The sequence below is a fragment of the Phoenix dactylifera genome, chromosome 11 (assembly GCF_009389715.1).
Source record: "Phoenix dactylifera cultivar Barhee BC4 chromosome 11, palm_55x_up_171113_PBpolish2nd_filt_p, whole genome shotgun sequence".
Lineage (NCBI taxonomy): Eukaryota > Viridiplantae > Streptophyta > Magnoliopsida > Arecales > Arecaceae > Phoenix > Phoenix dactylifera.
Window position 1 is genome coordinate 27265249 of NC_052402.1, and position 25160 is coordinate 27290408.

The following is a 25160-nucleotide window of genomic DNA, read 5'->3' on the forward strand; positions in this document are numbered from 1 at the left end:
AGATTTCCCTTGTAATCTCTTTGAAATCTCTTTCCTAAATGTTCTCTCCCACTTCCATCCTTCTTCCTAGCTCTCCTCTTGATTTTATAGCTTTAGAGGGAGTGGAAACAAAAATCTAGCCGTTAGAGACAAAAATAGAGCCGTTGGAATCAAGAAAAAACTAGCCGTTATGCCTCCCAGCGTGCTGGAGTCGGACTCGGCTGAAACAGGAGTCACTTGTGAATACTAGTCTGTCGGCACTGTAGCTGGGAGTCGAACTCCGCCACTATAAGATGCTGAAGTAGGAGTCGACTCGAGCACTGTAGCACTGAAGTAGGAGTCGACTCGAGCACTGTAGCGCTGAAGTAGGAGTCGACTCGAGCATTGTTAGCGCTGAAAATCACTCTCTGTCTTTTGTTTGTTTTCAGTCGTAGTCGACTCGTAGAGTATCGGAGTCGACTCGAGCACTGTTTCTTGAAACTCCAGAGTGCCAGAGTCGACTCTAAACTTCCAGGAGTCGGACTCGAGGACTATTCTTTTGAATCTTTTTTTGAATTTGCTCCTCTAACTTGAATCATTTGAACTTGAAACTTGGGCCAATAAAGTGTAGCTTTCTTCCAACTTTTCTTGAGAGCTTTTGAGGCCTTCTTGTATTTTCCAACTTGCTATGTTCCTTGCAACAACAAATTATCTTTCTTCTTGCAACACAAATATTTAGTATTTATACTTCAAGGTTTTGTGATCATCAAATTCAATCTTTAAATCAATCTTTGGGTCATCACATGTAGACATCAAATCAGACATTGGGATACAAGTGTCTCCCTGCACATTACATCACTAAATGATTGGAAAAACTTAAAAAGCATATTATCAAATTTTAAGTTGGTTTCCTTCACCACATACGGGTTTTAGTCGTTAGTGATTGTATAGTTAGCTGTAATTTTATCTTGGAATATTGAGAAAAGGTTGGGTTCAATCATCCTTTGATAATTTGTCAGCCAAATATAGTTGTACCAATGGAACTTCCAGAAACAATTTAGAAAAGATTTACTTTTGAATGGGTAAATTCTTTCATGTGCGTTGTTGTGCATATATTCTTAATTTGACGGTGGAAGAAATGGATTAAAGATAGTGGAGGCCGTTACTATTCATAGAATCCAAGAGAACCTTGCCAAAATTTCCAGCATTACAGATGGGCCTGTACAAGAAAGAATCTAGGTGGCATGTAAGTCAACGGATGGCACACAAGGAACTTCCCTAAAAGATCAAGGTCGTCACATCGTGCTAGACCCAATACCTTGCCACAATGCCACCCAATTTCCCTAAAGCAGTCCGACCAAAAAAATCGGCCGGGCCTGGAAATTTTTAAAATGGCCCGGCCCGCCCGACTCGGCTATAAAAACACCTATTATATGATATAATATATTATAAACTTTTAAGAAACCCTAAACACCTCCCCCCCCCCCCCCCCCCCCCCCGGCGCTGAGAGCCTGAGAGCCGCTCCCATTTCCGAGTTTCCGCCGGTTTCCCTGTAGCCGCCGCCTCCTCTCGGTGCCGTCGCCTCTTCAACGACCGACCGGCGGCTCTTCGCGTCCATCTCCACCGGACGGCAAACCTCCGCGGCTCCGGTCACCGACTCACAGTCACCGGTAAGATTTTTCTCCTCCTCCTCCTCCTCTTCGAGCTCGCTCCCGGATGGATTTCGCCCGAGCTCGGAGTCGGAAGTAAAGCCCCCATATAGCTTCGAGCCTGGATGAAAGAGAGAGAGAGAGAGGGAGAGAGAGAGAGGAAGAGAGAGAGAGAGAGGTGGGGGGGGGGGGGAGAGCTCGGAAGTAAAAGCCTGGAGCTTCGAGCCAGGATGAAGAGAGAGAGAGAGAGAGAGAGAGAGAGAGAGAGAGAGAGGGGGGGGGGGGGGGGGCGGGGCGAGAGGGAGGTTCCTTACCGTTTTCTCTGTGGCTGACCGTGACCAAAAGGAAGCAAAGCCCCATATAAAACGGAAACAGGGCTGGCTACAAGTCTTCCCCCTTGATTGGAAGGGAGGTGGAGAGTTTCCTTGCCTGCAGACTCTGATCATTTTCCCAAGCTTGGAGAGAAATTTGGGGAAGTTGGGGATGGTAGTTTTGTTTTGGGTGGAGACCGGAGAGAAAGAGAGAGCAGGGATTTGGTTGGCTACGAGGTCTGAAAGCTCTACTACGTATCTTTCATCCCTTCTCTTTTTGGTTTTGGTCTTGGTTTTCCTTCCCTCACATTACTCCTGATCCGCTGGGGCCATCAGGAAGAAAGATCGGGGGATTGGAGATTGGACTTCTTGGAGGTTGGAGATTCTTTTAATTTTCTCCTTTCGGTTTCTTCACTCCTCAGATGGACTCCTGATCCAAACAAAGAAAAAATCGAGCCTATCGGGTCGGGCCTGGGACCAGATTTATGAAGTTGGGTCGGCCTGGACAAAATTTTAAGCCCGATAGTCGAAGCCGGGCCGAGCCTAGCATAGCCATCGGGCCTAATTTCTACAGTAGAGCCGGCCCAGGTTTTGATCAGCTCTATTTCTTAGTGCTTTAGTAATCATATTTACCTCCATTTTATAACTATTTAAAAGATTGCTTTAGTTATATGAAGTGCGCTTTAGTTATATGAAGTCTGTAGTGTTAGTAATTTTGAACAGTTAAGTACATGACATGGCATTTACTTTCAGCTTTCAGGAATGCTGAAATGTTGTTCATAGCTTAAATTTTGTAGATAAACTGATCATGATTTTTTTATGCGTGCAGATAACATGATAGACATTATAAAGCTTAGATTATATGCATCTAGAAAGTTGCATTTTATGCTCATACAGTTTTATTGAATTCTATGCAAAATAGGTTAATGTCTACGATGGATAGCAATGAAAACATGGCTGAAGTTTCAAGTGTACTTCATTTGTGGTAGCAATGAAAACTATTAATTTGCATCATCTCAAACTATGATAACAAACTAATAACATGCCAAAATGCAAAAAAAACAAATTTTGAAGACAAAGAAAACCAAAAACAATTCAATTTCTAACACGGACCAAGGAAAAACAATCTTTTTCCTTTTCTAAGAAAAGTACTTCAAGAATATATATCACAGAAAACCGAAGAAAAAAAGAAAATCTAGAACACTTTTGGGCATAAAACCAATGATATTCATATAAAAATATCACTGGTTTGGACACCTGGTTTTATCCCTCATTGCATATGTCCAAACATGCTGTTTTTAAGGGGTGCGAAAAGAGGTGTTTTCTGTAGTCTAGCATCATTATTAGATCCAACATGCTAAAGCTTGAAAGTTAAGGCATAAACAGTAGTATGGTTTCTGTCGAGTTAATTAATGGTTTGAATCTGACCTAATGGCTTCTCATTTGCTTGGAATTTGGATGAGTTTTAATGCACAAATGATGATAGTGGGACACGATTTGATTTGACACCCAAGCTGTATTTTGGAGGTCAAAAAATTGTATTTTAGAATTTTATATCCGCCATGCACCATTCATATTTGTTCTAGAGGGAGCTGTTTATACTCTTGAATCTTGAAGTACAAGGGTTTATCTGGTTGTGATGCTTTCAATAAATTAGTTTGCTCTAGTGTTGTCTATTCAAACTTTGGTGAAATTGGGTGGCATTGTGGCAAGGTCTTGGTTCTAGCACGATGCAACGACCTTGATCTTTTAGGGAAGTTCCTTGTGTGCCATCCGTTGAATTACATGCCACCTAGATTCTTTCTTGTACTGCCATCTGTAATGCTGGAAAATTTTGGAGGAAACTCTGTTGTCTATACTTAGATAGAAATAGAAACTGTTAGGTCTCTTTTGTTCAGTTGATCCAGACTGTAGAGAGTGCTGTAGAGAAGTTCTTCAGTTGTATGTAGGTAGCATCCTGTTGGTCTTCTTCTTTTCCATTCTTTGTTTTCTTTATATTAAAATAGGTGCTTAAGTTATTTTCTGTTCTTTTTAGTACTACATATATATTTTTCTATTTTCATGTAATATTAGCAGATTTAAAATTTTGTTACATGAGGTTTGTGCTTCTACTAGAGTGCAGTAGATTTTATATCAGTCTCTGCTGTTGCTTTTCTCTTTGTTTTACTTTTTGTTTGTTCCTTTTTAATTTAGTACAAGTTATTTTTTTCTATGTAATATCGGTAGCTTAAATTCTGGCATGGTATTTGTATTTCTGTTAGAATGCTAAAGATTTTGACTGCTTGCAAAGGATTAGATTATTGTTGGCACTTCATGGGTTCTTTTTCGAATTGAAAAGTTCTATAACAAAGGTGGTGAAGCCAATAGTGCTCATGGTGACTATCATGATGAGGACAATGGAAGGCAACAATAATGATGCACAGGCTAACATTTTTTCCCAATGACTGTCAAATGAGATCTTAAAAAGAAAATATTTTTGCTGTTTCCATCTTCTCATAAGCTATCCATAAATAACTTCTGCAACAAACATAGAGTAGATCCGATTTTGAATAAGTTAGTGAATTGTGAATTAGTAATTGAGATTAACTATGATGCACATTCTACCAGTTCTCTCCAAGCACCAAGCGAATGAAACCTCAAAATGAAAGTTTGTACCCATTCCATGATAAGTTTTCCATGGTTAAACTTTGCTGTAGCCACCTTCTGCTGTAAGCATCCATGAGCAGCATAAACCAGTAAGAAGATACCTGTTTGAGGATGCAAACAGGACAGGTTATTGTGTATCTGGTTCAACATCTAGTTGACCTTGAGACTAGGACATGCCAGGGGACTGTCAGTGGTAGGCTTTCTAGGAGGGAGTTAATATTTGCAGAAGATCTTGCTATAATTAGCTGGGTGTTAAGTTCTTGGACTAATCGTTTTTGTTCTTGTATGATTGCCTTCCCAAGTTGTACTTTCTTTTATTTTCCTTGTTTTTTTTGAAAGATTGGGTTATTGATCTGTGCTTTCTTCTGTTGGCACCTTGATTTTTATTTTTTTCCCCTTCTCCTTGTTCAGCCACTGTACTAATGGATCCTTGAGTTGTAGGCAGCTCTTCTCTTATTTAGTTGACTGCATTTAATAAGTTGTTGCAATACCCATACAATAGTTCTCCTAGTGACCAGCTGGCCTGCCGGGTTCCAAGTTAACCTCCTTTCTTGCCCATAGTTTCCTTGATAGGAATTCAGCACCAACTCATATAGGGTTATATAGTTAGGTTTACAAACATTTGCGAATTGTTTCCCAACTTTTGTGGATCACAATTTGATATATAAGCCTTCACCATTTTAAATGTTGTAAGGCTATTCTGTTAGATATCAAGGTTCATAGTTATAATTACTTTTTTGTGGTTCAGCAAAAAGTATTAAGTAATTAACTTTCAAGCCAGAAACAAGAGCCATTGTACTCCACAACTAGTCATTTTCTTTCTGCCATTAGATCTTCCCCATTTAAAACAGATGTATCTTTGTAAGCTGCTGACAAGTTCGAGAAAGCTGTCTTCATATAGGTAAAAGATTTGGCCATGAAATGGATATGAGATGTCGGATCCATCGTGCCTCAACTCTGCAAACCTTTTAAGTAAATCTATGTTTGTACCTCTGAGCCATTCATTATCCAAGATCACCCCAGATTGGGAGCAGGCTAGCCCCAGTGAAGGAGTATAGGTTACTTGATCTCCCCATGTTTCCTCTAAGCTCTGTTATTAGGTGCATGGCAGCTGATATCTCATTACTAGTGTTTCCATGTAGAATAAATGAAATGAGTTTATCTCAGGCTTGTGCTTCTAGATTCTTTGTTTATTGGGTGGGTTCCGCATTTTATACTTATTGATCTCCTGTTCTTTGCAGGCCAGCAGCTGTGGCCCTGATGGTTATCCCTCCGCCTGTTAGGCCACCCAGAATCATCAATTACCTGAAACCTTACGTGCTGAAAATGCACTTCACAAATAAATTCGTGAATGCCCAAGTGGTCCACAGCCCGACAGCCACAGTAGCTTGCTCTGCAAGCTCACAAGAGAAGTTGCTGAGGCCGAGCATGGAGTCCACACGAGATGTTGCAGCAGCTGCTAAGATCGGAAAGATTCTGGGTGAGCGACTCCTGCTCAAGGGGATTCCTGCTGTCTCTGTGTTCTTAAAGAGGGAGCAGAAGTACCATGGAAAAGTGAAGGCTGTAATAGATTCCATGAGAGATGCTGGCGTGAAGCTGCTGTGAGTTCAGTTCTAGGTTTAGTCCTTGATCTTGTTAAAAGAGAGGGAGTTGTTGCTGCAGCAAAGCTAGCGTCTTTTTTGAGGCAATAACTATCCAAACGCTTTGCTGTCAGTTCACACTTAATCACCGGACATTTGATCAATGAAGATGGAAAAGATGGAACTTAGCCTGATCAGGGTGCATGTTCGCATGTTTTGTTATGTCGAAGTGTCACCCTGAAGTGATGTGATTCATAGCTGAATGCTTGGGTCTTGTTTTACATGAACAGAATTATCCTGTTACATGGATGATATTGATCGCTAGCTTATTGCTGGACTGGTTGATTGTATGGCATCTTGTATCGGTCTGAACTATCAGGTCCATATGTGGCTATTATTCCATCATTCTACTTAAATTCCACTAATAATTTGCATGTTAGTGCAACTTATTAGCAGATGTTCCTTGTGCCAATTTGGAGATCTTATAGCAGCAATGATTCAGTATTTGTTTCTAGTATATGAGGCATGAGCCCTTACAACCAAAGCTAATTAATTAGAAAGATATTGTTGGATGTTCCTCATTCTCACCAACCTAAGTATATGTTGTCAACGCATTAACAAAATATGTGCATTATCCGATGAATAGAAGTGGTTGTGCACAAAGCTCCAGTTTAATGGTCGGCATTGGCCCATGTTAGTGGCAGAGACTGATCCTTTAATATCCTTCTTTTCTTCTTTGCCAATTTGGCATTATAATCATAATGATCTAATCTCAAGAATCAAGCCAAAACAGAATCCTAATAAACTGAGGCTAGATAGGTTGAGATGTTGTCTCCTCTTTGTTAGAGTTCATTGTTTGCCCGTGTTTTTAACTCTACGTGTGATAACATGCGCTATAAGCCTGTAGGCTTAAGATGCATGGATCTGCACGACTAGTACGTCAACAAACTAAACACGCTAAACTAGGAAGCTTTAACTCACGATTCTTCACTCCACGATGATGCCGGCATGCCAAATGAAACCACAACATTGGCACTACACTGCCAAAGGACTACTACCAAGTACCAACCATGGCTATGGCGGATGGAACTTTATTTTTTAAAAAGAAGTCTCCAGTCCATTAGACATGTGTGCCATGCAATTCATGCAACCCCCCACCTCCCTCCATCCCTCCCTCCCTCCCTCCCTCTCTCTCTCTTGCGTGTGCAAGTGCATCATCATATATTTACATGGATCTCGAGATTAGGAGAGGATAATCTCTATTTTGTGCTCCATACCCATCCTACCTCTTGAAGCTCACTCTACCCAGAATCAAACTTTTGCCTCTTTACCCAAGTTCCAAAAGATGATACCATCCGAGCAAGTATTTGGTGGTCTTGCTCGAGCAATGTTGGAATTGGTTTGGGTCAAATGGGGTCTTCACGAAGCGTAAGCTCAGCCAAGAAATATTTTTGTTTGTCTAAGCCTAGATCGAAAAGTATGTTACAAACTAAGCCCAAGACTAACCCAAAGGCCAAATACATATGACATGAGTTGAGCCAGAGATCAAGGGATGGCTGGTCTCAATGGGGGTGTGGTGGAGCTTAAGCTTGATGTGGTGGAATCCAAGCCAAAAACAATGGAAGGTGAGATCGACCGAGGGCATGAACTTGACTGAGCGTTGTTGTCATGGTTCGGGCAAAGAGATGCTACAGGGAGAGAGGGCTTTAGTTTTTGGAGGCCAAGGGCTTTTTGATGATGCACAATGACTCGAGGGGAGACAATTCTCAGGAGAGTGCAAGGCTTGGTGGAGCTAGGGTTGACATTCTCTTTAGGAATTCACGGTGACCGATGTTTGTGAGGACCGAGGAGTGAGGGCTTCGGAGGGTAGAACTTCTAATATGAGAGGGCATTCATTGAGAGATTGAGAAACACCACAGAAAATGGGTGAAGATCAAAACCCTTGAGGAGGGGTGAGAGAGGAGTAGTTCGCGAAGGGAGAGGGGTGGGTAGGAGGGCAAACTTAGAGGATGAGTGAGGGGGAGAGAGAGAGAGGAAGGGGGAGGGGAGCGAGAAGCAAAGAGATGCACAGAGAAAATGGAAGGAGGGGTGAGTAGAAGGGTAGTATAAGTGATGCAGAATGGGGATGGGATTTATGTGATGGACTCGAACAGCAGGGCTAATATTTGTTCTCTCTTTTTGTTCTTCTCAAGTGGCGGTTAGGATTTTGATTGATGAAAGGATGAAGGAAGAAAAAGAAGAAGATGATGATGAAGAGATTGGGTTCTACGGATGGCAGCCAAGTTAAGGAAATGGCGAATAATTGGATTAGGGCTAGAGTTAGGGCATGGTGATGATGGATGCAAGGAAGATGTAAGGAAGATAACTAGGTCTTGACTCTTGATTGAAGGAGTTTCACTTTCGTTCAAGAACTCGGGGTTGGCATGAAGAAGGAGAAGGAGTCTCACCTTTCCAGCTTCCACCGATCAAGAACCTCGGCATCTCACCAAAGGTTTCCAAGGCGTCTCACCTAGGAAGAAGGAATCTTTGGAGTCTCACTAAAAGAGGAAGAAGTAGCCTTATGCCTCTCAATCTCAAGAGCAATTGAAAACCAAATTAATTCTCTAATTTTATTCTTCAACCCTCCCCTTTATATAGTGTAAGAGGTTGGAAAAATAAGGACTCTAACAACTAGAATTTTAGGACTCTAACTAAATATGGACTCTTTTAAATCAAATTAATCATTTGACGAAATCAACTGACAAAATCAACCGACAAAATCAATTGACGAAATCAGTTGACGAAATCAACTAAACCAACTAAGATTCCTAAATAACTAGGACTCCTCATGGCGCATGGAAGAGAGTCCAAATCAACTACAACTCTTCTCTAAATGCCACATGGACCAAATAGACAACTCCTAATCACTCAAGAACTCCTCAACACCATGGACTCAATGTGTTGGGACCCAAACTCCAATTGACTCGACATTACCAAACTAAAGGACTCAATCCAACAAATACAAACTCAAAATAAGAACTCAAATAAATTCAAAATAAAAGGACTCAATGTGACCTAATAGACCAAATCAAAATAGACTTAATCCTTTGTAATTAAATGCTAGAAATCATGAACCCAATGTGTTTTCGGGCATTCCCAAGCAAGGATCCAAACTCGACGCACATCTAGAATGATTCGGGCTCTTGCTCCTGCATCAATAAGGGTGGTGGATGTTGTCATCCTTTCTGTCCCATTTCGAATGAGCCAGAAAATTTGGCATCCTAGGAACTTGGTTCGTTGGAGCAGCGAGCATGCCACCAAGCTTGTTTGGGCAAGGGGTAGATGCATGCATGGGTGTGCCACCGATATTGTACTAGATGGAAAGATATCGATTGAAGAAAGGGTAGAGAGTAGTGTGGCTTTAGGTGTCTTGACCTTTGAGAACTGTCACTACCATCACACTATCATTTGAAGGAGGTGAAATTGAATAGGGGTATAGCATTGAGCTACAGTAAAAAGGTGTAGTGTGGGTCTACGATAGAGGTGTAGTATTGGGCTATGGTAAAAATGTAACATTCGGCTACGGTAAAAAGCTAAGTTACACCTACTTTTAGAATAAAAGATTAAAATAAAAATAAAGTAATGTGATTAGATTGATTGTCGAAGGGTCCTATTACAGAGTATAATATTCTATTTTGACTAATACATAATAACTTCCCTCAAACAAAATAATTATTCACTTTGATGGTTGTTTCCTATGTTTGGCCTTCACTCTTGGTAGTTCTGATAAGTTATGCTAACCATCCTTTTACTATCACGTACACAAGCATGATTACTCTAGAACTACTAGATTGATAGATATGCTTTATTGGCCTTTGACTTATCTTGATGTATCTTATATTGGTCGACTCTTCACTGATTGGTTATCTGCTCTGATTCTATTAAACTTAATCCACGTGGTCCTTTCTTCTAGCCACTAGCTAGATTGTTGAGAGATGGTGTAAACAATATCTTCCACATCTTGTTGGCTGAAGATTACAAAGCTAATGAAATGTCTGTCATCACTTTCTCGATACTTGTGGAATAAAAATCCTACAATTATGGACTTGATCCGCTGATCGAGGAGTGCTCTTTTATTGAAATATCTGCCTTCGATAATATATTTATGTCTCTTCTGATTTCTTTATGTCTTTTGCACTTGCCACATTTTCTTTGACAAACTATTCTTGTACATCGAAATGATCCTCACATTGCTTGAAGGATCCTCCATATTAATAGTGTTGCTGGTGGTCCAAACCGAGAACGATTGGCACAGCGGTGTGAACGGGGTTCCGTTTGAGTTGCCTTGGTTGGTGTTGATTGCGCTCCACCTTCCACCGGAAAACCTGCAAGCAAGCCTCGCACCACCACTGGGGTAGTGGGGGCCCTCCGACGATCAAGTCAGAGGAGATTGGAGGAGAAGGAGAGATAATAGTAGCAAGTGAGAGAATGCACTGAAAGTTCTTGCTTACCCCCCTTCTCCCCCCAGCCGCATATATACCAGGCTGGGGGGTCTTTCAGGGGGGTTCGTCATTGTGGGGCACGATGGAGCTGCCACTGACACGGCCGTTACAGGGCGTCGTGGGGCAGCGCTGGGTACGGCCATGACAGGGCATAGTGGAGCTCCGCCTTGTACGGCTGTTACAGGGGATCGTGGAGCAGCGCCAGATACAACCGTTGCAGGGAGTAGTGGAGCAGGAGGCTGCGGCGTGCCTCTGGGGAATAGCCTGTCGTTGTTGAGAGATGTCCGACTCGGGGTCGGGCTGCGGAGACGAAGATGTCCGACTCGGGGTCGGATTGCTGGATCAAGGGGCTGCCGACTCGGGGTCGGGCTGCGGAGCCGAAGATGTCCGACTCGGGGTCGGATTGCTGGATCAAGGGGCTGCCGACTCGGGGTCGGGCTGCGGAGCCGAAGATGTCCGACTCGGGGTCGGATTGCTGGATCAAGGGGCTGCCGTAGTCTTCCTGGGCGCGCGTGCCGGTCACGTGGGGCATGGTGGCTAAGTTCCCCCGTAACAGTAGCCCCCCACTTCCGAGCCTGGAACCAGAAGGGGAACGGGTGAAGGGAGTGATGCTTCGAGATTGCCGCCATCCCTCGGAGAGGCGCGCGCGCTTCGAGCTCCCCGCCTTCTTTATGGCGTATGGCGGTTGTTGCTGACCTGGCAGTCTGAGGATTTCGGCGGACATCCTTCCTTAATGGCGTCGATTCGCCTTTGGGGCGCGAACAAACTTTCGGCAGCCAGGCGTCCTCTGGCGTCACCGAGGCGTCACCCGCCTTTCCACCTATTTAACCGGGGGGCCCTCCCCCGTCCGCCTTTCTCTTCACAGGCATCTTCAAGTTTCTCCCTTGTGCCGCTGCCGTTGCCGCCGAACTGTTCGTTCGCTCCTCCTTTGACGCTCTCGGAGCCGTTCTTCCTTCCTTTCCGGTGAGTTGCCCCACTCTTCAATTTAGGGCTCTCCGTACTTTCTCCTTTCGTGTTAGTGTACTCCAGTCGTTCCGGTGCCTTCCCCCCTCTTGACCCCGTCCTGACCGTAGGTTCACTGGCCATTAGGGATGGACGAAGTAAGGGCGGACCGCATTCAGTCGGAGCTGGTCCCTGAAGACCTAGATAGGTTCGTGGCCCGGTACCACCTTCCCGAAGCCTGCAACATTACGCTCCCGGGGCCTGAGGAGAGGATGTCCCATCCTCCTCCAGGGAAGGTCGCCATCAATGAGGACATCCTTCGGGCTGGGTTCCGCTTTTCCCCCTCGGACTTAGTCGTGCAGGTGCTTCGGGGTTTAAGAGTGGCGCCGACGCAACTGGTGCCGAACTCATGGCGTATCCTGACGGCCTTCCAGGTTCTCTGCCGCATGCATGAGGTTCCCGCCACCCTGAATGTCTTTTGGGAATGCTACGGCCTGAACGGCCACCCCCGGGACAGAGGGTGGTGGTGCTTCGGGGCGCGGCGAGGGTGCGGCCTCGTCAAGGATGCTCCTTCCTCCATTCACGGCTGGAAGGAGCGTTTCTTTTTCATTGACGTAGATCCCTCTTGGGGAATCGGGACAACCTGGGAGACGCCGATGAAGTCCCCGATCGGCTTATCGAGGTTGTCGAGGGAGGAGTCCGATGGCGTTGCCGTCTTGAGGGGGCTGGTTGCCGAGGGCCGGCTCCCCCCGGTGGCTCGCCTTATTTCCGAGGATACCTTGGTGAACGTCGGTCTGAGCTCGGTCCCCGCTGACCGTGAGCTCGCCACCATTTCTTTTTTAGCTCTTTTCTCCTCTTTCGTCTCGTTCTTTCCTTCAGTTTCTCAACCTCCGACCACCTCGTCCTTTTTGCAGAGATCGACGACGTCATGCGGTCGGACAAGGCAACGGCTATTGGTAGGACGTCCCTACTGGAAGCAGTCCGGAGGAAGAAACGAGCTCCTCCGAGCGGGGCCCCACCGGCGAAGAAGTCCCGCCGGCAGGTGACTCCGACGCCGACAGACGGGTCCGGACCCACCGACCAGGGGACGCCGCGGGCGCGGACCGGCAGTTGACGCTGTATCAGCCCTCCGATGCCGAGACTACCGTTTCTCCGGAGGCATCACCCGGGCGCGCCCGAGATGGACGGGTCGGACGTGATCGGTCACCAGCCCAGCCTTCGACTCGGTCGGCTCCGGATGATACGAGGAGGGACGCGCCGAGGCCCCGGCCGAGCGGGACCCTGTCAATTCCAGGGGCGGTCCCCGCCCCGAGCATGGTCAGCATGACTCTTCCCCAAGCGATGGGTAAGGGTAAGGCTGCAGAACAACCGTCCGACTCCGGGGAGAAGTTGGGGTCGGCCTTCACTTTCGCCGGCGCCCGAAACCTCATCGAGACGGTGCTGCTGGAGAAGGACCGCAGGCAGGTCCGGGAGATGAGGGTCCCTGACGTTGGGGCTGCCAGCTGCGTCTGTCTCATGTCGGTGAGTGTTCTTTTGGTCGCTTTCATCATTTATAGGCTCTGTTGATCCCCGCCTGACGCCCTCGTTTTTCCTATCTCTTAGCTCGCCCAGTACATGATCCGCCTGGAGGAGTGCTACGAGGAACAGGCGAGGCTTCTGGCGAGGGCCGAGAGCCAACTGAAGGCAGTAGAGGAGGGAGGTCAGGCTGCGGCGGGGAGGACGATCAGGGACCTCGAGATGAGGCTCCAGGTGGCCGAAGAGCGGGCACTCGGCTTCGTCACCCTCGAGAAGCAACTGTTGGAGGCTCAGGAGCAACTCAAGGTTGCCTCGGGTCTCGAGGGCGAGATCAAGAAGGCGGAGGAGCGGGACGAGAAGCAGTCCCGGAAGGCTGCCGACTACCGGGAGAGGTGGGAGAAGGCCCAGCGGTCAGTCGACAACGCCCGCAACCGAACCCGGTCTCTTGAAGCCAAGCTGGGCGAATTGGAGTCGGCCTTGGAGAAGTCCCGCGCGAGCGACCAGGAGCTTCATTCGCGCCTGGAGGAGGCTGAGGCTGCTCGCATTGCTGCCGAGGCGAAGCACAAGGAGGCTCAGGCTGATCTGCTGAGGGTCTCCTCCGAGGCGGACGACCGGATTGTGGCGAAGGTCTTGAAGGCGAAAGCTCAGATTATGGAGCGGGCAGAGGCGGCGCTGGCCGAGAAGAGTGCGGAAATCGGGCGTCAGGCGGTACAGGCTTATCGTCAGTCCGCCGAGTTCGCCCGTGATATGTCGGAGGCGGTACAGGCCTATCGTCAGTCTGACGAGTTCGTCCGTGACATGTCGGACGCGGGGTCCGACTCCTTTATCTTAGGCTTCGAGGAAGGCCTGACAAGGGTGTCGGCTAAGTACCCCGAAATTGACCTGAGTGGGATCTTTCTTCTAGACTCCTCTCCGGCGCCATTGCCTGCTGATTCTCCAACCGCCTCCCTACCCCCTGCGGACGTGCCCGGCGTTCCCGACCCCGGGGTTCCTCCAAGCTGACCTTCTGTGTTTTTGTTCTTTTCTTTGTGTGTTGGCGTTTTGCCAAGTTGTATGGGTCTCGGCCCTGAAACAATGAAAGTTAATGCAAATAGAGTTTCTTCATTTCACTTTCGTCCTTCTTCTTTTTAACTCTTGGTAGCGTCTCGCTGACTCCCGACTCTTGAAATTCTTCTGGCGCTAGGCCAGGTATCTGAGGGTTAGGCCTCAGGGAATTCTTCCGGCGCTAAGCCAGGCATCCGAGGGTTAGGCCTCAGGAAATTCTTCCGGCACTAAGCCAGGCATCCGAGGGTTAGGCCTCAGGAAATTCTTCCGGCGCTAAGCCAGGCATCCGAGGGTTGGGCCTCAGGAAATTCTTCCGGCACTAGGCCAGGCATCCGAGGGTTAGGCCTCAGGAAATTCTTCCGGCACTAGGCCAGGCATCCGAGGGTTAGGCCTCAGGAAATTCTTCCGGCACTAGGCCAGGCATCCGAGGGTTAGGCCTCAGGAAATTCCGCTCGTTGGTCGGCCAAGGCTGGCGCAAGCCGAGGCGACCGGTCGGGGCTTCAGGATAGTCTGCTCCCGGGATGATCATCGGGTTAGCCTGGCATCCGAGGGCCGAGCCTCGGGAGATTCCGCTCGTTGGTCGGCCAAGGCTGGCGCAAGCCGAGGCGACCGGTCGAGGCTTCAGGCTAGTCTGTTCCCGGGATGATCATCGGGTTAGCCTGGCATCTGAGGGTTGTCAGGCCTCAGGAAATTCCGCTCGTTGGTCGGCCAAGGCTGGCGCAAGCCGAGGCGACCGGTCGGGGCTTCAGGCTAGTCTGTTCCCGGGATGATCATCGGGTTAGCCTGGCATCTGAGGGTTGTCAGGCCTCAGGAAATTCCGCTCGTTGGTCGGCCAAGGCTGGCGCAAGCCGAGGCGACCGGTCGGGGCTTCAGGCTAGTCTGCTCCCGGGATGATCATCGGGTTAGCCTGGCATCCGAGGGCCGAGCCTCGGGAGATTCCGCTCGTTGGTCGGCCAAGGCTGGCGCAAGCCGAGGCGACCGGTCGGGGCTTCAGGCTAGTCTGTTCCCGGGATGATCATCGGGTTAGCCTGGCATCCGAGGGCCGAGCCTCGAAAAATTCCGCTCGTTGGTCGGCCAAGGCTGGCGCAAGCCGAGGCGACCGGTCGGGGCTTCAGGCTAGTCTGCTCCCGGGATGATCATCGGGTTAGCCTGGCATCCGAGGGCCGAGCCTCGGAAAATTCCGCTCGTTGGTCGGCCAAGGCTGGCGCAAGCCGAGGCGACCGGTCGGGGCTTCAGGCTAGTCTGCTCCCGGGATGATCATCGGGTTAGCCTGGCATCCGAGGGCCGAGCCTCGGAAAATTCCGCTCGTTGGTCGGCCAAGGCTGGCGCAAGCCGAGGCGACCGGTCGGGGCTTCAGGCTAGTCTGCTCCCGGGATGATCATCGGGTTAGCCTGGCATCCGAGGGCCGAGCCTCGGGAGATTCCGCTCGTTGGTCGGCCAAGGCTGGCGCAAGCCGAGGCGACCGGTCGGGGCTTCAGGCTAGTCTGCTCCCGGGATGATCATCGGGTTAGCCTGGCATCCGAGGGCCGAGCCTCGGAAAATTCCGCTCGTTGGTCGGCCAAGGCTGGCGCAAGCCGAGGCGACCGGTCGGGGCTTCAGGCTAGTCTGCTCCCGGGATGATCATCGGGTTAGCCTGGCATCCGAGGGCCGAGCCTCGGAAAATTCCGCTCGTTGGTCGGCCAAGGCTGGCGCAAGCCGAGGCGACCGGTCGGGGCTTCAGGCTAGTCTGCTCCCGGGATGATCATCGGGTTAGCCTGGCATCCGAGGGCCGAGCCTCGGGAAATTTCGCTCGTTGGTCGGCCAAGGCTGGCGCAAGCCGAGGCGACCGGTCGGGGCTTCAGGCTAGTCTGCTCCCGGGATGATCATCGGGTTAGCCTGGCATCCGAGGGCCGAGCCTCGGAAGATTCCGCTCGTTGGTCGGCCAAGGCTAGCGCAAGCCGAGGCGACCGGTCGGGGGCTTCAGGCTAGTCTGCTCCCGGGATGATCATCGGGTTAGCCTGGCATCCGAGGGCCGAGCCTCGAAAAATTCCGCTCGTTGGTCGGCCAAGGCTGGCGCAAGCCGAGGCGACCGGTCGGGGCTTCAGGCTAGTCTGCTCCCGGGATGATCATCGGGTTAGCCTGGCATCCGAGGGCCGAGCCTCAGGAAATTCCGCTCGTTGGTCGGCCAAGGCTGGCGCAAGCCGAGGCGACCGGTCGGGGCTTCAGGCTAGTCTGCTCCCGGGATGATCATCGGGTTAGCCTGGCATCCGAGGGCCGAGCCTCGGGAAATTCCGCTCGTTGGTCGGCCAAGGCTGACGCAAGCCGAGGCGACCGGTCGGGGCTTCAGGCTAGTCTGCTCCCGGGATGATCATCGGGTTAGCCTGGCATCCGAGGGCCGAGCCTCGGGAAATTCCGCTCGTTGGTCGGCCAAGGCTGGCGCAAGCCGAGGCGACCGGTCGGGGCTTCAGGCTAGTCTGCTCCTGGGATGATCATCGGGTTAGCCTGGCATCCGAGGGCCGAGCCTCGGAAAATTCCACTCGCTGGTCGTGCGCCTGTCGCTTGCCGCCCGACGGGATTTCTCCGTGGCCAGCTGCGATCGTGTTTCTCCTCCTCTCCAAGCGTCGCCTGGGGAACACCAGATGGGCATTAAATGCTAATTGAGAGGTTACCTGGGAAATCGGATCGCCAGTTGCTGCTTGCGAGGAGTGTCAGTTAAGCGGCCGCGATACGCGCGTTCTTCGAGGCGGATGCGGCCTGGGCGCGAGCGGAGATATGTGGACCTAGGGGTACAGGCCACCCGGAGTGTCCTGCACAAAGAATGCGTTTAAGGAGAATGACGCTTAGAAAATCGCGGGAAGATACGCCTCGAGAGCCGGATCGGCTCCGGATTCAATGCGCCCGCATTTATTGGAGCCACCCGCATCGGAACGACCGGGGGGCCGCAGTTTGGCTATAAATATAGGTGCAGGTGCGATGGAGCCTGCCAAGCCGGAGCTGTTCAGGTTGCCATGGATCGTGGGCCTCCTCTCCGGCGCATGGTTGAGAGACCCCTACCGAAGGAACGGGAGGCGCGCCCTTCGCGACTTCCGCCAACTAGCCGTTTCATCTGGGATCAACAAGGAGGTTCTCCCCGGCGGAACTCCGCTCTAGGCGTTTCATCCGGGATCACGTCTCCCCTCCTTGAAGTTCAGCCTCCCGATTGAGCTCCGCGCCAGACGCTTGATCCGGGACCGCGCCTCCATATGCTCTTCTCCCTTGTATTCCTTCTCTCCCCTAACACTGGGGAGGACCGGAATATCCCTTGGAGGTGGCGTTCCCCTGGAGGCAGCGGGAGCTTCTTCTGCGGCGGCTCCTCGTCTTTTTTGTGAGGCGTGGATGGCGCCTCTGGGTAGGAGCAGTGTGGACTTCTCCTTCGTCCACTTCTTCTTCATCCGCGCCGGCTCTTCGTCTTTTTCGTGAGACGTCGATGGCGCCTCCGGTTGGAAGCACCCACTTCCGGTGGGATTGCAGCCGCTTCGGATGGAGGTTTCGGGATCCCAGATCTTCAGCTCCTCGGAGTCTCCACCTCTTCTTTACTTTCTTTACACCCTAATTCCCCTCTGGGAATTCCTTGTAATCACACGAGCACGCCATTGTAACCAGAGATTATTGAAATGAAAAGTGTTATACATTTTTGAACTGGCATTGTCGTTCTACTGGTAATACCTCCACAGGTTAGCGGAATTCCAGCTCCTTGGAATTTCTCGACCATCTAGGGCCTCCAACTGGTAGGAGCCAGGTCGGTTTACCCAGCGAACCCTATACGGGCCTTCCCAATTTGGCGCTAGCTTCCCACCTTCCGCAGGTTGAGATGCTTTAGCTCGCCTTAGCACCAGATCTCCGATTCTGAAAAAAGCTTCGGTCGGACCTTGGAGTTGTAATATCGGGCCACCCTCCGCTGATACATCGCCATCCGAACCTGCGCCATTTCCCTCGCTTCTTCCAAGAGATCCAGGTTCCCTCGGAGTTGCTCCGAATTGGCCTCGGGTCGGTGCGCGGCCACCCGAGGTGAGGGGAGTCCGAGCTCCACGGGGACAACGGCTTCCGTGCCATAGGTTAGGCTGAAAGGCGTCTCCCCGGTAGGGGTCCGATGCGTGGTCCGATACGCCCAAAGGACATTCTCGAGTTCTTCGACCCAAGCTTGCCCCGTCCGACCGATTCGCGCTTTGATTCCTTGGAGGATTGTCCGATTTGTGACCTCGGCCTCGCCGTTGGTTTGGGGATGCGACACAGATGTGAACCGATGCTCGATCTCGAACTCCTCGCAGAAGTCACGGAAATGCTTGTTGTCGAACTGTCGATCATTATCCGAGATGAGGACCCGAGGTACCCCAAATCGGACAATGATGTTCTTCTTCACGAACTTCCGGACTTGCGCCTCCGTGATAGTGGCCAGCGGCTCTGCCTCCACCCACTTGGTGAAGTAGTCGATTGCAACAATCAAAAATTTCCGCTGAGCTGAAGCGACGGGGAATGGTCCGAGGATATCCATTCCCCACTGGGCGAAGGGCCAGGGTGCAGTGATTGGTGCCAAGGGGACAGAAGGGACTCTCTGGACGTTGGCGTGGCGCTGGCAGGCATCGCATTTCCGTACATGATCCTTTGAGTCCTCCAACAAGGTAGGCCAATAATAGCCTTGCCTCATGATCTTGTGCGCCAAGGACCTAGCCCCCAAGTGTGATCCGCAAACGCCTTCGTGGACTTCGCCGAGGACGTAGGCCGCTTCCGAGGGGCGGAGGCACTTTAAGAGGGGGGCGGTGAACGAGGTCCGATACAGCCTCCCTTCATAGAGTACGTAGTGGGCGGACTTCATAACAAGTCGCCGAGCTTGATCTTCGTCTTCAGGGAGGATCCCTTCGGCGAGGTAGGCGACAAGCGGGTCCATCCAAGACGGCTCCGGATCAATCGCCATCACCGCTCCAGCCTCGCCGATGCTCGGGGCATCCAGGGTCTCCAGGTAGATCGCCCTCGACAAGTTGTGCGCGTCTGCGCCCACTAAGCGGGACAACCTGTCGGCCCTGGCATTTTCACTTCTTGGGACCTGCTGGATGTCGACACTGCCGAGGTCGGGAATGAGTGCTTGCACCTTCCGGACGTAATTCTGCATGGTCGGGTTCCGGGCCTCGAACTCCCCACGGACCTGCCCGACCACCAGCTGGGAGTCGGTGAAGACCTTCAGGCGCCGGATGCCGAGCTCCTTGGTGAGTTTGAGTCCCGTGACTAGGGCCTCGTACTCCGCCTCGTTGTTGGTCACTGGAAATCCGAACCTCAAGGCATACTCGGCTATCACTCCATCAGGACTGGTAAGGACCAGCCCGGCCCCTCCACCTTCGGGGTTCGACGACCCATCGATGTGAAGCGTCCAAATCGGGAGGTCGAGGCTGGGTGTTTCCGGCGACCTAGGTTCCGCCTCCTGCACCGTGCACTCAGCGAGGAAATCCGCGAGCGCCTGGGCCTTGATGGCGGGTCGGGGCAGGTAGCGGATGTCGAACTCACCAAGTTCTACTGCCCACTTCACCAGCCGTCCCGCGTTCTCAGGATTGCTGAGGATCTGCCGCAGCGGTTGATCGGTCAAGAGGGTGACAGAATGGGCCTGGAAATAGGGGCGAAGCCTCCTGGTTGCGGTCAGCAGCGCGAAGGCGATCTTTTCAGCCTTCGTATACCGCGTCTCGGCATCCCGTAGGACCCGGCTGATGTAGTACACAGGCTTCTGGAGCTTTGCCTCTTCCCGAACCAGTACCGCACTGACTGCGGTTGGGGAGACCGCCAGATAGAGGTAGAGCATCTCCCCTTCTTGCGGCTTGGACAGCAGGGGAGGAGACGCCAAGTATTCCTTGAGCTGGGCGAATGCTGCTTGACATTCGGCCGTCCAGAGGAAGTCTTTCGGGCGTTTCAACACCTTGAAGAAAGGTTGGCAGCGTTCGGCCGATTTCGCCACAAATCGTCCGAGCGCGGCGACCCTCCCAGCGAGCTCCTGAACCTCCTTCACTTTGGTCGGAGGGGACATATCTTGGATGGCCTTGATTTTGTCCGGGTTGGCTTCGATCCCCCGCTGGTTGACAATGAAACCGAGGAACCTCCCGGCCGAAGCGCCAAAGGCGCACTTCGCTGGGTTCAGCTTCATGCGAAACTTCCGCAAGGTGGCGAAGGTCTCCTCCAGATCCGCGATGTGCTGGTCTGCATGGCGGCTCTTCACCAGCATATCGTCCACGTACACCTCCATGTTCCGGCCGATTTGCTCTTTGAAGATTTTGTTGACGAGGCACTGGTAAGTGGCGCCAGCATTCTTCAGACCGAAGGGCATTACCTTGTAACAGTATAGCCCCCGGTCTGTTATAAAGGCAGTTTTCTCCTCGTCCTGTGGAGCCATCATTATCTGGTTGTAGCCGGAGAAGGCGTCCATGAAAGACAGCAGCTGATATCCGGAAGTCGCGTCGACCAGTTGGTCTATCCGCGGAAGCGGAAAGCTATCCTTGGGGCATGCCTTGTTCAGGTCGGTGTAGTCGACGCACATCCTCCACTTTCCGCTCGCCTTCCGGACAAGTACGACATTTGCCAGCCATTCGGGGTAGCTGACCTCCCTTATGAATTCTGCCTCCAAGAGCTTGTCTACCTCCTGATCGACCACTCGGATCCGATCCGGGGCACAGTGTCTCTTCTTCTGTTTTACCGGTCGGTGGGTCGGGTCGACGTTGAGGGCGTGAGAAATGACCTCCGGGTCGATCCCAGGTACATCGGCCGCCGACCAGGCAAACATATCGACATTGGCTCGGAGGAATTCCACCAACCGGGCCCGAGCTCCCAGGTCGAGATTGGCGCCGACCCGGATCGTCCTGTCCGGGCGACCTTCCTCGAGGGGAACTTCGATTACACCCTCGGCCGGCTCCCCGTGCCGCAAGGCCACCTCGTCTCTGGCGTCGAGGGACTCGACGCTTAAGGCTTCTACGGGCTTCTTCCCTTTGAGAGTTGCTAGGAAACATTGCCTTGCGGTCGGTTGGTCACCTTGGACCTCTCCAATCCCGGCCGCCGTGGGGAACCGCATGAGCAAGTGGTACGTAGAGACCACCGCGCGAAGGGCGTTCAGTCCGGGTCATCCGAGGATAGCGTTGTAGGCCGAGGGAACACGGACGACCAAGAACCCGAGCCGCACCGTGGCTTCTGCGGGTGCAACGCCCGCAGTCACAGGCAGCTCAACGACACCTTCGGCCGAGATAGCGTCACCAGTGAATCCTATGAGGGGGGTGGATGTTTTGTGCAACAATTGTCTGGACAAGCTCATCTTTTGGAAGGCCTCGTAAAACAAAATATCAGCTGAGCTTCCACTATCCACAAGAACACGCCTTACATCATAGTTTGCCATAGTGAGGGAGATCACCATGGCGTCATCGTGGGGGGTCTGAACCCCCTTTACATCTTCATCACAAAAAGTGATTACATTACCGACCCTCTGCCTTTTTGCGACGGCTGCCCCTGACGCTTCAGTCGAGCCCCCTGCGTTCCTCTCGGGCCGGGGGCAGCCCCCAGTGATAGTGTGGATCACGCCCGCGACGGGTCGATTCTGCTTCCGAGGCTCCTGAGGGGCCGGGTCGGCCGGACGCGGGCCTGCGGGGGGACGTCGGTCGTTCACATATCGACCGAGACGCCCTCGGCGGATGAGAGCCTCGATCTCGTCCCGAAGCTGGAAGCAGTCTTCGGTGTCGTGGCCGTGGTCCCGGTGGTACTCACAGTACGCCCGAGAGGGCCTCCTCCCAGGAATCTTCTTCATCTGTCTCGGGACCGGGAGATCTTCCCGTCCCTTGATTTCCATGAGGATCTGGGCCCGGGGAGTCAGGAGAGGAGTGTACCGGTTGAAACGTCGGGGCGGAGAATGAGGGCGTAGGGCGTCGTGGTTCCTCGCCGGCGACAGGCTTCTGCGCCGACGTTGAGGCGTCGGGCTCCTCCTCTGGCGTGCCTCTTTTCGCCTTTTCTTCCCGAGCTTTGGAGGGATCTCGGCGGCCTCCTTGCTCCGGTGGGCGGCCGCCTCCTCGGCGTCCGCATACTGGTTCGCCCGGGACAACAGCTCCGGGAAGCTCCGCGGCAGGCGTTTGTCCAGGGAGAAGGTGAGTCTGCCCTTTCGGAAGCCACGCTTCAGGGCTGAAAGAGCCACCTCCTGGCTCAGGTTCCGGACTTCCAGCGTAGCCTTGTTGAAGCGGGTAAGATAATCCCGCAAGCTTTTTCCCTCGTTTTGCCGGACATCAAAGAGGGAGTCGGAGACCAGTCGCCGCCGGCTACTGACGGCGAAATGGGTGATGAAGAGGCGAGTAAACTGGTCGAAGGACTGGATTGAGTTAGCCTCCAAGCCGGCGAACCACGCCCTTGCCGGGCCACGGAGGGTCGCCGGGAAGGCCTTGCAGAGGAGAGGATCTGATGCTCCGTGGAGGAGCATAAGGGTCCTGAAACTCTCGACGTGATCCCGCGGGTCCGCCGCCCCGTCATAGGGCTCGATCGCCGGCATTTTAAACCCCGGCGGATTCGGGGTCCGCAGGATCCTCGAGGCAAGCGCCGGCTGGGAGGAGATCTCCAAGTCGGCGAAGGGATCTTTGGAGTGGCCCTTCAGGACCTGGAGTTGTCGGTGGAGATCGTCCACCCGCCGGTCCAGGGAGCGCGACCGATGGGTGGGAGACAAGGAGCACCGAGAGGGGGACCGACTGGAGCGCGGGTTCCTGGAGGACTGGGGGGTCTGGGAACGCGCCCGGGCCCGCCTCTCGTACCCCGCGCAGCTCCGATGGGAAGGTCCCGGCAGAATGGACCGTGCTCGAGAATCTTCCTCGCGCCGGCGCTCCTCCCCATGGGAGAGGAAGGAGCGCGGGTTGAGGAGGACAGGTGAGCGCTCAGGGAGCAGCGGCTCCTGGGCCCGCTGCGGCGCCCGAGACATCACACCCTGCAGGTTCTGCACTGCCTCCGCGAGGGTGCGAACCTGCTGGGCTAACTGGTCGAACTGAGCGGCTTCGACCATCTGAATGGGAGGTGGAGCGGTGGAGTGTTGCTGAGAATGTGTTGGAGAAGCAGCGGCCTCCCGGCCGGAGGCGCGAGAGGCCCCGCGACCGGAGGCATTGGAAGCTCCACGACCACCTCGCCGTGCCATTACGATCGCTCTGAGATTCGTCCCTTCCTCTAGCGCCAACTATTGCTGGTGGTCCAAACCGAGAACGATTGGCACAGCGGTGTGAACGGGGTTCCGTTTGAGTTGCCTTGGTTGGTGTTGATTGCGCTCCACCTTCCACCGGGAAACCTGCAAGCAAGCCTCGCACCACCACTGGGGTAGTGGGGGCCCTCCGACGATCAAGTCAGAGGAGATTGGAGGAGAAGGAGAGATAATAGTAGCAAGTGAGAGAATGCACTGGAAGTTCTTGCTTACCCCCCCTTCTCCCCCCAGCCGCATATATAGCAGGCTGGGGGGTCTTTCAGGGGGGTTCGTCATCGTGGGGCACGATGGAGCTGCCACTGACACGGCCGTTACAGGGCGTCGTGGGGCAGCGCTGGGTACGGCCATGACAGGGCGTAGTGGAGCTCCGCCTTGTACGGCTGTTACAGGGGATCGTGGAGCAGCGCCAGATACAACCGTTGCAGGGAGTAGTGGAGCAGGAGGCTGCGGCGTGCCTCTGGGGAATAGCCTGTCGTTGTCGAGAGATGTCCGACTCGGGGTCGGGCTGCGGAGACGAAGATGTCCGACTCGGGGTCGGATTGCTGGATCAAGGGGCTGCCGACTCGGGGTCGGGCTGCGGAGCCGAAGATGTCCGACTCGGGGTCGGATTGCTGGATCAAGGGGCTGCCGACTCGGGGTCGGGCTGCGGAGCCGAAGATGTCCGACTCGGGGTCGGATTGCTGGATCAAGGGGCTGCCGACTCGGGGTCGGGCTGCGGAGCCGAAGATGTCCGACTCGGGGTCGGATTGCTGGATCAAGGGGCTGCCGTAGTCTTCCTGGGCGCGCGTGCCGGTCACGTGGGGCATGGTGGCTAAGTTCCCCCGTAACAAATAGGAATCTGATTTTACTCTCCATATTGATGGAGATTTGATTCATTTTCTGTTGGAGCATACCCTTTTTATAAGTAGGCCCTATATCTCTCGTTGGTACTCATTCTTTGTATTTTGATGTTCCCCCCTGATTTTTCTTTGATCGCCATGGTGAGTGAGATCAAATATTGTCGGAGCAACTTGTGTGTTTCGATCCTTCAATATCGTAACAACTTGGGGTATCTCCTCACATGGGTCCCATTGCCGAATTGGGATACTATTATCCTTAACCTTTTAATACGGTAAATCGACCTCTTTGCTACTAGTCAGTAGCTAATCTTGTACTCTCAACTTTTTTGGGCTAGTCCGAGCGGACTCTTTATATTTCCCCTTTTATCAGCTGCATTCATATCCAAGCTTTCAACTTACTGCATTCTTCCTACCTACCTCCACTACCATCAATAATGAATCATAGTAGGCATAACATCTGATTGCCTTGAATCTTTGGTGGGTCAACAATGGTGAAGAATTCATCAGCCTAAATTAGGAATGAAGTGAGCACCTTGAGTATCAACTCATTGGGTCATGTGCTTAGCCAATTGTAACAAAGTAATGTGGCCCTTTTAGCCTCATATCTTCTGCGTTTTTATTTTCGATCAACACTCAACTTACCTTTTAGCGAATTAGGCTAATGATCTTTAACACAGACTGGCCAAAGTTGTTATCGTAAAGCATGCATTGTCCAACCCAAAAAAATCGAATCAATCCTTCAGAGAAAAGCTGACTGATGTCCATAATGCATAACTCTTGGAGGAAGAATAGGTGAAGCTTGAAAATCGCAACAAGGAGAGATCTGGTCCTAGGTGTAGCCTAAAATATAGTTAGAAGCTTATAACCTTCTTCCACAAGATAGTCACCTCCAAGCTGATGTCACGAGCTCTTCAAATGGAATAGGAAAGACTCAAAAGAGTCTTGAGAGAACTTTAAATGAAAGTAGCACATTATTTTTTTTTGTATCGGCCA

At 51.8% G+C, this 25160-nt stretch overlaps 1 protein-coding gene across 2 annotated transcripts; it reads left to right on the forward strand.

Annotated features, from left to right (window-relative positions):
- The first annotated feature begins 1426 nt into the window (after positions 1–1426).
- On the forward strand, positions 1427–6583 carry LOC103718834 (50S ribosomal protein L18). Of its 2 annotated transcripts, none has more exons than XR_005514114.1 (2): positions 1427–1628; positions 5806–6583. XR_005514114.1 is itself a non-coding variant. In XM_039131997.1 (2 exons), the coding sequence occupies exon 2, from the start codon at positions 5825–5827 to the stop codon at positions 6167–6169; it is 345 nt and encodes a 114-aa protein (XP_038987925.1). In that variant the 5' UTR covers positions 1427–1601; positions 5806–5824; the 3' UTR covers positions 6170–6583. The 2 variants fall into 2 exon arrangements, 1 of the variants encoding a protein (XP_038987925.1); XM_039131997.1 differs by having other exon boundaries at positions 1427–1601.
- The last annotated feature ends 18577 nt before the right edge of the window (positions 6584–25160 follow it).